At 35.7% G+C, this 16,561-nt stretch overlaps 1 protein-coding gene across 3 annotated transcripts in view; it reads right to left on the bottom strand.

The window, feature by feature from the left end:
* Positions 1-548: 548 nt before the first annotated feature.
* Positions 549-16,561, bottom strand: part of LOC149935035 (cell adhesion molecule Dscam1-like) — a 67,869-nt gene continuing 51,856 nt past the window's right edge. For 2 of the 3 annotated variants that reach the window (XM_090181080.1, XM_090181082.1), the window contains exons 11-15: positions 11,484-11,582; positions 3,807-3,995; positions 2,219-2,422; positions 1,572-1,921; positions 549-1,274 (exon numbers count right to left, since the gene is read on the bottom strand). In XM_090181080.1, the coding sequence (XP_090037206.1) occupies positions 1,194-1,274; positions 1,572-1,921; positions 2,219-2,422; positions 3,807-3,995; positions 11,484-11,582 (923 nt within the window). In that variant the 3' untranslated portion in view covers positions 549-1,193. The remainder of the gene's footprint in view (positions 1,275-1,571; positions 1,922-2,218; positions 2,423-3,806; positions 3,996-11,483; positions 11,583-16,561) is intronic. The other variant, XM_090181081.1, reaches the window with a different exon arrangement.

Below are 16,561 nucleotides of genomic sequence, written 5' to 3' on the forward strand. Positions count from 1 at the left end.
GTTTTTTAATTACTTACATAAAGATTAAAGATTTCGGGGTGATTTATTTCGACCATTCATAGATTTTTATTAATTAAACATTCGAATCGATAAACCCACTTTTAATTTATGACCCTTTCATTATATATTTTTTTGTACTTTACACCTCTATAATATCTTTTTTTTTACTTACTTCATAATATAAACACCACTATAATTTTGAGATTTTCTTGGTAGGTTTTTTTAGTATGACTAGAATTTTTTATTATAATTTCATTTTCTCGAGATTCTTATAACTCTTACCATTTAGCTAAAAAGAAAAAAAAACATTTTTTTTCCTCGTTTGTGAATATTTAAATTTAAAGCATTTCAATTACCCCCATTCGTATTTTTTTTTATTCTATACAAGACGTAATAAAGGATTTTATGTACGAAAAACATTTTTCTTTTCGGTTTTAGTTTAAAATCTCAACATAAATTTGTCGCGATTTCGTTCTCTTCATACCTACTACTTTTTATTTAAATATTGCACAAACTATTACGAGGGAATTTCATATTCCTCGTCTTCGTTATTTTAAATGGACAATCAACACTGAATATGACGTCATCTTCGGGAGGGAGTACTCGTTATAAGTTGACGCGCTCCGGGGCGTGGTAATGACGCGTTAGGGGGCGTGGTTTTTTATTTCTGAACTCGAAAGAGAAAAAGCACCAGTCAGTTTCGTGATAAAATGAACTTCGTTTTTTTGTTGTCTTGTACAATAATTTTGGTTTTTCATATTCACCTTCGTATCTACTGTAGATTATAAAAATTATTCGTTTCAATCCGATGCTATTTTTTAAAATGTTTCTCATTTAATTTTTGGTGACACTCGCATCTTATTGTTTGAATATTTGGTTTTTACTCAACAGAATCACACTTTTATTTTTTTTCATTCTCACACAATCACAGTTAAAAATTAAACACCTATCTATTTGAAAGTTTTAGCCTTGTTTAGAACTGTAAATACGTCAAATTTTTAGTCCTTCTATTTTTAACGAGCGGGTTTAAAACGTTTGATAGTTTTTTTTTTGGTTTTCACGTCGACTTTTGTTATATTTATGGAAAGAACGGGGTTTGTTTTGTTTCGTAGTTCGTTTTTAAAATCAAAATAGTACAATAAATTAAAATTGTTCGTCCTGCGCGCGAAATTGTGATTGTTTATGTTTCCGCATTACGCGGCCACGTCGTAGTGATGGACGACGGCTTGCACGTTACTTCCCGATGCACCGCGATGATTTTTGTCCACCGAACTCTGCGAAATATGTCAACGTTATGGAACGACATTTCATTGGATAGAGGATGAAAAATAACGCGACATTGCAATTGGAATTATTTTAAAATATCAATTATTTGGCGAGATATTAGGGAAAATATTTCGGGAAGAGCTAAATCCACCATTTTAAAAATGGCGGCATAGTCTCGTTTTAAATTTGCAATAAATCGATAACCGTAAGCGATAGAGAGATAATTAAAATTGCAATCCGACTTATTTTTCGATGATCATTACGATGGGATATTTTGTTTGTTCGTGTTAGGTGAGTTTACTGACCTGCGGTTGCTGTTGTCCCGGTAGCACGGAGGGCCTGCTTCCGTGCTTGGGTTTGTTCTCGGCGCTCAACCTCCTCTTGTCGATGGTGTTGGTCTTGAGTGGGAGGGTGGCGTAAGGAGCCGGATACCCTCCCGGGGGTGGTCCCATTCCTGGCATGGGTGGTGGAGGGGGTGGTCCGTTTTGTAAGTTGACCGGCGGCCTTTGGAACTGAGCCTGTTGCGGCTGAGGCGCTTGGCTCAGGGAGCCATGGTGCAACAAAGGCTTGGACTTGTCAGTCTCAACGCTGTAGCGCGACGGATGAGGGTGTGGAAGGGTGTTGCCGTAGGAACTGCGCTTTTCGGCCATGCGCACTAGAAACGAAAGAAAAAGGGGCGCGGCGGGTGAGATGATATTACGTCACGTCAAAATTCCGCTCTTCGTTTAACGCGTGGTTAAACGAATGTGTAATGTTAGAAGCGTAAAGCGAAAGCTGAATGATTTCGAAAGACACGCGTGAGGTGGTTATCGAGTTAGTGTAAACGACGCTACGTACGTGAAAAATGAACGAATAAAGGTGCTATTAATCGTAACAATGAAAGTAGAAAATTTGCGTGGTTGCCATGGCGACAATTATATATCGAAAATAAAGAACGAAAAGGGGGTTATACCTAAAGTACTTAAGTAGAGAGTCTTACTGGCTAATACTGCTCGGCATCGCTTCTGCTCTCGTTTGACGTAGACGCAGGCGCCGGTCGACACCAGGAGGATGATGGCCAGCGAGACGGCCACCGGGATGACCACGGTCATTTGCAGATAGAGCGGCACATTCAGCCGCGGACCGGTCACCGGGTACGATGACGAATCCGACAAAGCTGCGGAAACGAAACGAAGGTTATCAAAATTCCATTACTTTCCACCACCGTATACTGCATTCCCCCAAATAATAAAATCATTTCGTTGTTATTCTCGAATTAAGGTCACATAAAGGGGAGGAGGGAACGCCATTGAATGGCGAGAGAGGGAGGGAGAGTGGTGTTCCCTCTAGCGACGCTCTTCCCCATCTTGACGCGCTGTAATAAGTGGCGTATTTAGAAAGCGCGGGCTGCTTCGAAGTGGATAATGGCTGCGAAACGATGCTCTCGGAAACTGGCACAAAGAAAAATTCCTACCCTATCATTAATCTCCGTAACTTCCATACAAGAGCACCCCCCCCGTTACTTCACTCGAAAGAAATATCGTCAGGAGGGCGCTCGGCTAACAATGCGACGCCGTGCCTGGCCAAGGGGGCCCGTGTCTACCGTTCACGTTTTCGGTTCAGATTTCGAATAGGCCTACGTATATTAGACCTCAATTTATTTCGCATCCCGGGCTTTGAGGGAAAATAAGATCGGTTATAAATAACAATCGCTTTCGCGCTTACGGGACCTCCGGCGTAGTTACGTAACGGTCTCAGGAATGCGACATTGAGATTGAATCCGAAACAGTCTCTAGTCACGGTATTAAATTTCGTACGAAACTAGTGTTTCAATTTCAGGGACATTTTTATTTTTTTCCGCGTTTTATTGATTGGCGCTCCGTCTAGGTTTAACGCGAGGAGGCGCCGTTGGCATGGTTACGGCTTAATTTCGGACGCGAGCGTGGGAACGCCTTTTTCATTATTACAGTTTGCTCGCGACGTTGTTTTGGCCGATTACGGCAGACGCCGCTGGTTATTTTTTTGTTTCCATTTCACGGATAAGAATGGGCGCACGCGAATGGAGCCGATTGTGCGTCCGGGGGAAGTTAAACGAGATGGTTGCCATGACAATAACAAGCAGACGATAAAATTGTAATTGTGGAAGGGCAATCCGCGGATCGCACGCGACGCTATCTCCTTCTCCCCTTTTCTTACAGAACGGTCACCGTAAGGACTGACAACTTCTATTAGCCTTTAGGCTTTAATTGAGACTTTTTACGGATTAACTGATAGTTATAGGAAAGGAAGGATTAAGGTACAGTTTTCGAGGGTTGAAGGTCGAGCCTTAATCGCGTTGTTTTTTGTAAAGGGGAAATTGGTCCCAGCGTCTATAGCTACTTGATAAGGTATTGATTGTGGGGATTCTACGAGCCCTACCGTCGAGATCGATTCGGAGGAATCTAATGGAGTAATGGGCCTTATTCTTTTTAAACTATCTATCGCGGCTCCCCCTGTCGGTGCATGCCGATTCAAAGGGAGGGGCCAAAATCGATAGGCTTAAAACAACAAGTTGCTCTAACCTCCTCCTTCCGTGCGTACTGTCAGGGTGTCGCTGGGATCGCTCTGGCCCGCTTCGCTCACCGCTGCCATGTACAGTTGGTATCGAGTCCCTTCTTGCAAGCCCGTCAGCGCGTACTTCTTGCCAGCCGTGGCTGGAATCGTCAGCTCCGTCCATGGCCCGAACTCTCCTTGGTAGAAGAGCGTGAAATCTTTACCGAAAGAAAAGAAAGAGACGATATTTCAGCGCATCTTTTTCGGGTGTTCGGCCCCCATCGACGTTAAAAAGCGAAAAACGTCGGCGGGCATTGCGACACTATATGAAGAAAAGAGTACGTTGAACCCCGTATCGACCCGCTTTAAAATCAACCCTTTGGCCGACTTTAGAACAAAGACGTACGGGCAGACACGACGGGATATTTCCCACTATTTGCATAATGACAAGGGCCCCATCGCTTGTCCCGTAAACAGATTTATCCGTTAGGGCTACGTCTACCCTACTAGCAAATTCCATTTGGTCCAATATATATTCTATACGTGGATTGTTTCGCGCTAATATTCGTCCTTCGAATGTAAATACAAGGGTTAAGATACGACATAAACTGCATTATTTTTATCCAAATAACTTTCAACATCATTAGTGGACAATAACGTAGTTTGTTGTATATTTATCGAGTATTCCTCTACGTAAAGTATAATATAAATATAGTTATTTTGCGGTTGGTAGAAAATTCGGTCTTTGACTTTTTAAGTTAATGAACTTCTGTTTTTGTACGTATAATTTAGAGTTTCTGATATATTTATACAATATTCAGCAACATAGAATATAAAATAAATAGTTTTTTGGCTGTCGGTAGAATATTCGGTCTTTGACGTTTAGCTGAAGTTAATGAACTTTTGTTTTTAGGCATATAATTTAGAGTTTCTGATATATTTATACAATATTCAGCAACATAGAATATAAAATAAATATAGTTTTTTTTTGACTGTCGGTAGAATATTCGGTCTTAGATTTTTAGCTGAAGTTAATGAACTTCTTTTTTTAGACTATAATTTAGAGTTTCTGATAATTTATACAATAATCAGCAACACCGAATATAAATTAAATATAGTTTTTTTTGGTAGAATATTCGGCTGAAGTTAATGAACTTTTGTTTTTAGTCATATAATTTAGAGTTTCTGATATATTTATACAATATTCAGCAACGTAAAATAAAAAATAAATAGTTTCTTTTCAGTCGGTAGAATATTCGGCTGAAGTTAATGAACTTTTGTTTTTAGTCATATAATTTAGAGTTTCTGATATATTTATACAATAATCAGCAACACAGAATATAAATTAAATATAGTTTTTTTGGCTGTCGATAGAATATTCGGCTGAAGTTAATGAACTTTTGTTTTTAGGCATATAATTTAGAGTTTCTGATATATTTATACAATAATCAGCAACACAGAATATAAATTAAATATAGTTTTTTTGGCTGTCGGTAGAATATTCGGCTGAAGTTAATGAACTTCTGTTTTTAGGCGTATAAATTAGACGTTCAACTAGGCCTAATATAAAAAATTTCAATATTTTTGACACTATCTAAGTTTCCGATTTTCCCCTTGTCTCAATGTAAGCGGTCCATTAGGGCGGATGAAAGTAGTCAATGGAAAATCTTCGAAAGTGGATCCCGCCTCTCGTAAATTGGCAAATTTGAGTCACGATTTTATCGATGATTACAATATTACAGAAAATTGGCGGCGTCTGAGAAAGAAAATGATGAAAAGAGGGGCTTACTAACCATATAATGGAAGGGGAGAAGTCGATTGAATGAATCGAGAAAGAAAAAGAGAAGATTGACATCCGGAGTCTTCTTTTCTCTCTCTGTCGGACATTCGGGGAATAAGATTAATCGGAGAGGGGGGGGGCTAGCTGCAGTTGTCTAATTAAGGCTCTCCCCCGACACCGAGGGCCCCCTTACCCCCCAAATGTGACGTCACACTGAGGCCTTAAGACGAGAAACCACGATACATCTATGCTATCTCGTTTTTATATTTATCCTAGTGTAACCTACTTTTATAAACAAAATGGTATTACCAATTAAAGAAATTAATTAAAAATAACGCTTCATTTTATAGGAATTATTTAAAATTTACGCTTAATTTGATAGAGATCATGTCTAAATTACGCTTAGTTTGATAGAGATCATGTCTAAATTACGCTTAGTTTGATAGAGATCATGTCTAAATTACACTTAGTTTGATAGAGATCATGTCTAAATTACGCTTAGTTTGATAGAGATCATGTCTAAATTACACTTAGTTTGATAGAGACCATGTCTAAATTACATACACGTAAGTTTAGTTTGATAGAGATCATGTCTAAATTACATACACGTAAGTTTAGTTTGATAGAGATCATGTCTAAATTACACTTAGTTTGATAGAGATCATGTCTAAATTACGCTTAGTTTGATAGAGATCATGTCTAAATTACGCTTAGTTTGATAGAGATCATGTCTAAATTACACTTAGTTTGATAGAGATCATGTCTAAATTACGCTTAGTTTGATAGAGATCATGTCTAAATTACACTTAGTTTGATAGAGACCATGTCTAAATTACACACACGTAAGTTTAGTTTGATAGAGATCATGTCTAAATTACATACACGTAAGTTTAGTTTGATAGAGATCATGTCTAAATTACACTTAGTTTGATAGAGATCATGTCTAAATTACGCTTAGTTTGATAGAGATCATGTCTAAATTACGCTTAGTTTGATAGAGATCATGTCTAAATTACACTTAGTTTGATAGAGATCATGTCTAAATTACACTTAGTTTGATAGAGATCATGTCTAAATTACACTTAGTTTGATAGAGACCATGTCTAAATTACACACACGTAAGTTTAGTTTGATAGAGACCATGTCTAAATTACACTTAGTTTGATAGATCATGTCTAAATTACACTTAGTTTGATAGAGACCATGTCTAAATTACACACACGTAAGTTTAGTTTGATAGAGATCATGTCTAAATTACATACACGTAAGTTTAGTTTGATAGAGATCATGTCTAAATTACACTTAGTTTGATAGAGATCATGTCTAAATTACGCTTAGTTTGATAGAGATCATGTCTAAATTACACTTAGTTTGATAGAGACCATGTCTAAATTACACACACGTAAGTTTAGTTTGATAGAGATCATGTCTAAATTACATACACGTAAGTTTAGTTTGATAGAGATCATGTCTAAATTACACTTAGTTTGATAGAGATCATGTCTAAATTACGCTTAGTTTGATAGAGATCATGTCTAAATTACGCTTAGTTTGATAGAGATCATGTCTAAATTACACTTAGTTTGATAGAGATCATGTCTAAATTACACTTAGTTTGATAGAGATCATGTCTAAATTACACTTAGTTTGATAGAGATCATGTCTAAATTACGCTTAGTTTGATAGAGATCATGTCTAAATTACGCTTAGTTTGATAGAGATCATGTCTAAATTACACTTAGTTTGATAGAGATCATGTCTAAATTACACTTAGTTTGATAGAGATCATGTCTAAATTACACACACGTAAGTTTAGTTTGATAGAGACCATGTCTAAATTACACTTAGTTTGATAGAGATCATGTCTAAATTACACTTAGTTTGATAGAGACCATGTCTAAATTACACACACGTAAGTTTAGTTTGATAGAGATCATGTCTAAATTACATACACGTAAGTTTAGTTTGATAGAGATCATGTCTAAATTACATACACGTAAGTTTAGTTTGATAGAGATCATGTCTAAATTACACTTAGTTTGATAGAGATCATGTCTAAATTACACTTAGTTTGATAGAGATCATGTCTAAATTACACTTACGACGTTAGTTTGATAGATATGTCTAAATTACACTTAGTTTGATAGATATAATTTCTAAATTACACTTAATTTAATAGGAAGGATTTCAAAATTGCACTTCATTTAATAGGAAGGATTTCAAAATTGCACTTAATTTAATATGAATTATCTAAAACTACGCTTAGTTTGATAGAAATGATTTAAAATTTACGCTTAATTTGTTAGGCATAATTTCAAATTTACGTTTAATTTTATAGGAAAGATTTCGAAATTACGCTTAATTTATTAGGAATGATTTAAAATAACGTTAAATTGGATAGAAATGATTTAAAATTTACGCTTAATTTGATAGAAATTATTTAAAGATTACACTTAATTTGATAGAAATGATTTAAAGATTACACTTAATTTGATAGAAATTATTTAAAGATTACACTTAATTTGATATAAATTATTTTATGAATACACTTAATTTGATAGAAATTATTTAATGAATACACTTAATTTGATAGAAATTATTTAAAAATCACACTTAATTTGGTAGAAATTATTTTAAGATTTCACTTAATTTGAAAATTATTTCTATCAAATTAAATCTACTTTCGAAATTAAATTTTAAAATTATTCCTACCGAATAAAATCTACACGAAAAATGTATTTTTTTAATAATTTCTATAAAAATAAATTTACACGCGAAATGTATTTTTTAGATTATTCCTATCAAATTAAATCTACACGTGAAATGTAACTTTTAAATTATTCCTATCAAATTAAATTTCACGTATAGATTTAATTAGATAGAAATAATTTAAAAAAAATCCATTTCGCGTGTAGATTAAATTAAAAATAGTTTTATTAATTTGAAAGCATGTACCTATGTACTTTAAATCTAATCGCTACTTGGTTCACTTCGTTAGGGAGAATTACAAGCTTTCTCGTTGTCGTTACTTTATTTTGATAGATGAGGCAAAAAAACCTTTTCAATTAGTTGCCTAGCCGGAAAAGTATAAGAAAAAATGAAGTTCTCGGGGCGTGGAAAAACCATTTACTTTTCTGGCTGCCGCAACTCGCTCACATTTAATGATTCCGCTATTTTCCGCTAATTCCTCTCGAAAGGTATATACTGAGAACGGCGAGAACAACTTTCCCTAAGCCTCGGCCATTACCGGGCGCACTGTTACCGGTTAAATCTTCCCGTATTTCTCCTATTTCCCGGAGAGAAAGTCTTATAAATAGGGGCCTAAAAATAGCCTCGTGTTTCGATTAAACTTGGCGCGAGCGGAAAGGACGCGTTTGGTAGAATTCTCTCGGGAGATGATGACGCTTCATTTGAATATATTTCTCAGCCCGTCTCTTCCTTCTGCACTCGTCTAGAGCGAAATTAAGTTTGGCCCGGGGTGTGAGATACATTGTGTTCCCTGGCCTCCTATTTTTGGCCATTTTCCTTTACTTATGCCGAGGGGCTTAACGTATAAACTATATTTAAAATATTTAATATCGAAATATATCTCTTGGCTATGAAAATGGAACAATTTACCGTAAGTCTATAATATTGTTCCGTAAGTTTTTTAACTTTGGGGAATATTTTACTGAGAACTAGTTACGGAGTGACGTCATCATCAGAAGAAAATCTTCCCCTAGCTACGTGTGACGTTGGAGCGGGCGGACGCGAAACGGAGACGAAGCCCGTAATGCAGTCTGTTTTGTGAATAGCTCTTTTTGCATGTGAAGAATAGGAAGTGTCAGACTTATTTAAAAATATTATACACTTTGGATGATACGTACGGAGTTATCAATGGGAGCGAAACTGATACCGACCGCATCACGGTTGGTATTACTCCGCCTAACGATGTAAAATTTATGTAAATATTAAACTGCGTAGTTATATCCACTTATAAATAAACCATATTTTCCCGATCATATATACTCGGTTGCAATATTAGAAAGGTAAATTTCTAATCGATAAATCGCTTTCAAATAATTCGTTGTTGACGTTAAGTAAGCTAATTAAGATAACACTAACAGGTACACAGGGCCGGATTAACAATATTGGGGGCCCTGTGCAAAATATAATTTGGGGCCCCTAAAACATTTCCAACCTTACTTTTTGACTCTATTAAACCCAATGTGGTTATAAACATAAAATGCCAATAGAAACATTTATTTCTAAAAAGGGGGCCACTAACCTCGGGGGCCCCTGTGCCATGGCACACTTGGCACATGCCTTAATACGGCCCTGCAGGTACAGTGAATTGAGAATTTCGGAAAAACCATTTCTTGGCGTTTACGCGAACTTCTACCAATCTCCTGAACGTTGCAGACGTTCCCGTAAACGACTAGAAATGGGTTTGCTGAAACTCTCTAATAAGTGAAATAGTCAAATTTGAAATTCCGCAATTAGCCTTTTCAGTTAACATAGAGCCACCTAGCGGGGAAAACGAGAAGCTTGAAAATTTCTGGATTTTCGTGTGTTAAGCTGTTTAAAAGGCACAAAGCGACTGGATTTTCGACTTTTAAGCTGTTAGAAAGGCACAAAGTGACTGCTTAGCAGACGAGCAGTTTGTGAGCTTCACGCTTTAGCCGCTAGGTTAATGAAGTATTGATATACCGTTGGCCAAATTGCAATAGACGTTTACCCTATCTAAGGTTGCAGCTGTGTGATTTGGAATTATAATTAAATTTTTCGACCAGTATCTCCTGCAATGTTTTCTTTCGAAACCGCTTTTAAGAAAACAGTGTGATCGTAGCGAAAGCACATAACATAATTTTAACCGATATATATTCCTAGTGTTCTTCGTATTTTTTAAACGCGTGACAGATACTGAAATATTCTTTTCAAATACACAATTCAATGGAATTCCGAGAGATGGCAGGCCTGTTGCTGAGTCACACAGCACAATTTTGTGATTCAAGTAACTAAATTTTTTAAAAATAAGGACTGAAAAGATGTATTAAAGGTTCACATAATTATTTGAAAAATTCGGGACTAATTTCAGGTAACTAATCTTCCGTCGCGTGGCTCGGGCACTTTCCGTTTTTTTATGTAACTACAACCTCAACATTCAAACGATTATGTGGCCCTTTAAGCCCTTAAAATAAAACATGTAGGGAAAACGTAGCATTTCAGATACACGAGAACCTAATAATTATCATATTTATCCTACAACAAGAACGCGTATAAGTAAATAAGAATATAAAGGATAACATTGTCAAATGCTGCCATCTAGGAGCAACAAACACAAGGAGAACGCAGCTAGCCTTTAAACACGCTAAGGCAGTGTTGTGTACAAATTTCATTGGACGAGCCTTTACGCTGAACGTTTTACTGGCGGGGGGAAGACAATTTTCGAATTTTCCCCTTCCGACGGCAGCAGGCGCTAAAGCGTCTAACCAATGAAAACTGTAGGCAAGAAAATTCATGACTTTTGACGGGTTGCGTTCTCCTTGAGTGGGGTGTTGTGTTTGTTGCTCCTAGCCGCCATGAATGGAAACGCCCTAAGAATCTGTCTGTAGCGCCATCTGGAAAATGCAAAAGTGGAATATTTTCCACCCACTCTTATTGAAGTTTCAAAAATTTTAAGATATTTTTTTAATTTGCATTCTACGACTTAAGTATTATAATTTATTATTAAAAATATTGATAATAACAATAAATTATAATTTATATACTTCATTTTCCACGACAAATAATAATCTATACATTATAGCGAGCCGTTAAAATTATAATATTACGTAGCATAACGTCCCACGCGGATCAAAATTCAAAATGCGTAAAAATCTCAGTAAGCCGAAACTTGAGGCGCTTTTTTCCAAAATAAAAGGCAAAAAAAGCGTAACAAACTTACGAGTGATGGGTCCTCCTGGTCCCGGTTTCTGTTCCCACTTAAGGCCGATGCTGGAAGAGCTCTGCGAATCCACCCACACCGACGGAGCAGCCGGAGGATCTTGGAAGGAAGAAACAAAAATATTGAGCCAAGAAACAGATTAGAACGTGGTTGCTATATTTTGTAGAAACAACCTTTCAATTTATTAATATATTCTCGAAGCCTTTTTATCAAAATCAAAGGAAAAAGAAACTCCGTGAAATTGTACCGAGGGAATATTAAATTATGCAAATTGGCCCGCAGTTCGCCCAGTCGAGAAAAAACATTTTCCACTACTTTCTCTGGAAAATTGTAAATCGCGAAACCCCGCGGGTACGGATGGGGAAAATATTCCGACAAAAGAGCAAAAATCAGCTAGTTAGGCTTCACCGCTGGGCGACCACACTCGGCAGGTAGATACATCTACGGGCGTTTTAGTCTATTTTTGGATTATTAATTTGATAATCGATTTTTATTAACTAATAAACTATAAATTCTTCGTTGGAATTATCAAAAAACACTATCATGAAGTAGCAGTGCTTTTAAAATTAATAAAATTTAAATTATATTTAAATATAGTAAAAAACAGAAAACATAACCTTTGATAGCTTAATTTTATAATACATTTTTCTTAATTATCAAAATTAACTATAAATCCTTCGTTGTTGGAATTATCGACCAACTCTACCATGAAGTAGCAGTGCTTTTAAAATTAATAAAACTTAAATTATATTTAAATATGGTAAAGAAAATAAAACATTTATAGCTTTTGATAGCTTATTTTATAAGACCTTTTTTAATTAACCAAATGAACTATACATTATTTGTTGTTGGAATAATCGATGAACTCTATCATGAAGTAGCAGTGCTTTTAAAATTCATAAAACTTATATTATATTTAAATATGGTAAAACAGAAAATATTTATAACCTTTGATAGCTTAATTTTATAATACTTTTTGTATAATTATCAAAATTAACTATAAATTCTTCGTTGGAATTATCAAAAAACACTATCACAAAGTAGCAGTGCTTTTAAAATTAATAAAATTTAAATTATATTATATTTAAATATGGTAAAAATACAGAAAACATAACCTTTGATAGCTTAATTTTATAATACTTTTTGTTGAATTATCAAAATTAACTATAAATTCTTCGTTGGAATTATCAAAAAACACTATCATGAAGTAGCAGTGCTTTTAAAATTAATAAAATTTAATATATATTTAAATATGGTAAAGAAAAGAAAACATTTATAGCTCTGTAATTGTTTAAATTTATGTATATCCATTTAAAATATGAAAATGGTTTTTAACGATTGTACTAAGCCTAAAAGTGCAATATTTAAGCCCGAAATATTTTCGGTGTGCTGCAGTTAAGTCAACTCATTTAGGTTTATTACAAGAGTCATTCGTCTGGGAAATTTTACTTTTACCGCCATGAAAGGGGTATAAAATTAAGGATGTAATAAACGACCCAGAACCTAGAACGTGATGCCAGAGGGACTCAACCCTTTTCGTCGAGTTGGCCGTGCCCGAACGTACCCGATAATTCACGCAAAGGGGGACGAATAGGTTAAGTCTATTCCCTTTAATTTTACTTCGCCTGACCGTACTATTTGTTGAATTATTTCCCTACCATATCGTAATAAAGTCTAACACACGACTGTGCAGAGTATAATTTTCAGTGGCATTGCCCCTTTAAAGGCTCTTTTCTGGTCGTGCTCGGAAGGAAGCGATACGCTATCGGTTCGTTAAGTATATTAGCCACGGGCTTCGTCAGCGTGGACACCATTTTTTTCAGACCATTAGGGTCCCCCCCCCCCTTTTGCTTCGTTTAACAATAACGACTTCGCGAACCTCCCCCTGCCAAAAACGATTTCATTTCCAAATATAGAGTCCATAAATTTTTAGTTAATTTCCTAAAATTATGTTTTGGATGTTTTTCGGTAGAGATTTCTATTTTGTTTGTCGAGGCAGCGAATCTGTTAATAAGTTAGCTTCAAAAGGGGAACGGCCAAGCTTTTCCAAATATCGCCTTATTTGCATATCAGAAGATCAACAAGACGTTCAATATACTTACACGTACCTTATTTTGTCTTAAAAAGTAGTTTTGGGCCTAAAAAGTATTTGGGTTTGAATTTTCGCCGCCATCTTAAGGTGTATCGCCAGCGCCAGCAACACCTTAGTGAGCGATTTGCGAACTATCCAAACTTTTAAAATCGCGCAATTTTGGCTTAGGTCTCGTATAACTGGAACGTGCCGCGCGTGCAAAACAAATCTTTCGCGTCTTCAGCAGCGCGCGCTTTTATGTTGTTTTTTCTGTCTCACCGATTTCTCACCAGGTGTCGCGGCGGACGCGCGCTTCTCAAATTCCCGAAATTTCTTTATTTCATTAAAAATTAACCACTTAATTTTTTGATGCAGTTTTCGCCATAAATTTTAGTTTTTAACGGGCTATAGGGCTATCTAACTGGTTAAAGCTTGACCGTTCCCCTTTAAGGCAGCATTTGAGGGGATTGGCAAGGCTTAAAACTTTTAGTGGTCGCCGTCTCCGCATTTAAGGCGAGACTTTCGACGAAGGAAGTTTTCCAAAGTCGCCAAGAGTAAATAGTGCGAAAGCTGCATCCGCGATAGTGGCCAGCGGAAACGCGTTCCGACTACGGAATGGAGCGTTTGAATCGACCGAAATCCGCCCATCTCTCCTTATTACCTCCCATTGCACGCTTTAAAATCGATACGCTTAAGCTAGGAATGGAAACAAGACGTCCCTTTTAGTTGGAGGAAGTGCGACTAGAGAATGCGTTTCAGATTCAAATTTTCTGACCATTTTAAGAGATTTTCACTGACGTTTTAACGCCAAAATGTTTATTTTATTTTTAAGTTAATAAATTTATAAGGACTTAAATTTCAGTAAAAAGGTTATTGCAATGTTGAAAAAATTTGCCAAAACTTTAAAGGAAATAAATGATAATCATAGAATTTGTCATAGATCTAGAATAAAATTACCTTCAAAAAGTGCCAAATTAAAATTTAATTTCCCAACTTTCCCTGACGTTTTACTAATTCTTAAAATTCCCAGAATTTTTTGATCCATTATTAAATTCCCTGACTTTTCCCTGATTTACCTGACGTGTGGCAACCATGGTTAAGTTTCAACAGCGTTTGAAATGATTTTGGCCTATTTTCCTTCGATACAAACTAACCTTACGAAAATAGTGGATCAAATTCGACTTTGATCGAAAATTACCATCCAAAATACGTTATATTTGATCCAATTAAAATATGGATGTGTCTTGATTAAAGTTGGATTCGATCTAAGCAGAATAAGATTCAAAGTCGATGTTTTATTTTTGATTTAAGTTGGATTCCATCTTAGCAGAATTATTTTCAAAGTGGATGTGTCTCGATTAAAGTTGGATTCCATCTAAGCAGAATAAGATTCAAAGTGGATGTGTCTCAATTAAAGTTGGATTCCATTTAAGCAGAATAAGATTCAAAGTGGATGTGTCTCGATTAAAGTTGGATTCCATCTAAGCAGAATAAGATTCAAAGTGGATGTGTCTCGATTAAAGTTGGATTCCATCTAAGCAGAATAAGATTCAAAGTGGATGTGTCTCGATTAAAGTTGGATTCCATCTAAGCAGAATAAGATTCAAAGTGGATATGTCTCGATTAAAGTTGGATTCCATCTAAGCAGAATAAGATTCAAAGTGGATGTGTCTCAATTAAAGTTGGATTCCATCTAAGCAGAATAAGATTCAAAGTGGATGTGTCTCAATTAAAGTTGGATTCCATCTAAGCAGAATAAGATTCAAAGTGGATGTGTCTCAATTAAAGTTGGATTTCATCTAAGCAGAATAAGATTCAAAGTGGATGTGTCTCAATTAAAGTTGGATTCCATCTAAGCAGAATAAGATTCCAAGTGGATGTGTCTCAATTAAAGTTGGATTCCATCTAAGCAGAATAAGATTCAAAGTGGATGTGTCTCGATTAAAGTTGGATTTCATCTAAGCAGAATAAGATTCAAAGTGGATGTGTCTCGATTAAAGTTGGATTCCATCTAAGCAGAATAAGATTCAAAGTGGATGTGTCTCGATTTAAGTTGGATTCCATCTAAGCAGAATAAGATTCAAAGTGGATGTGTCTCGATTAAAGTTGGATTCCATCTAAGCAGAATAAGATTCAAAGTGGATGTGTCTCGATTAAAGTTGGATTCCATCTAAGCAGAATAAGATTCAAAGTGGATGTGTCTCGATTAAAGTTGGATTCCATCTAAGCAGAATAAGATTCAAAGTGGATGTGTCTCAATTAAAGTTGGATTCCATCTAAGCAGAATAAGATTCAAAGTGGATGTGTCTCGATTAAAGTTGGATTCCATCTAAGCAGAATAAGATTCAAAGTGGATGTGTCTCAATTAAAGTTGGATTCCATCTAAGCAGAATAAGATTCAAAGTGGATGTGTCTCAATTAAAGTTGGATTCCATCTAAGCAGAATAAGATTCAAAGTGGATGTGTCTCGATTAAAGTTGGATTCCATCTAAGCAGAATAAGATTCAAAGTGGATATGTCTCGATTAAAGTTGGATTCCATCTAAGCAGAATAAGATTCAAAGTGGATGTGTCTCAATTAAAGTTGGATTCCATCTAAGCAGAATAAGATTCAAAGTGGATGTGTCTCAATTAAAGTTGGATTTCATCTAAGCAGAATAAGATTCAAAGTGGATGTGTCTCAATTAAAGTTGATTCCATCTAAGCAGAATAAGATTCAAAGTGGATGTGTCTCAATTAAAGTTGGATTCCATCTAAGCAGAATAAGATTCAAAGTGGATGTGTCTCGATTAAAGTTGGATTCCATCTAAGCAGAATAAGATTCAAAGTGGATGTGTCTCGATTAAAGTTGGATTCCATCTAAGCAGAATAAGATTCAAAGTGGATATGTCTCGATTAAAGTTGGATTCCATCTAAGCAGAATAAGATTCAAAGTGCATGTGTCTCAATTAAAGTTGGATTTCATCTAAGCAGAATAAGATTCAAAGTGGATGTGTCTCAATTAAAGT

This window comes from Leiobunum rupestre, chromosome 7 (assembly GCF_980474605.1).
Source record: "Leiobunum rupestre chromosome 7, qqLeiRupe1.1.hap1, whole genome shotgun sequence".
NCBI lineage: Eukaryota > Metazoa > Arthropoda > Arachnida > Opiliones > Sclerosomatidae > Leiobunum > Leiobunum rupestre.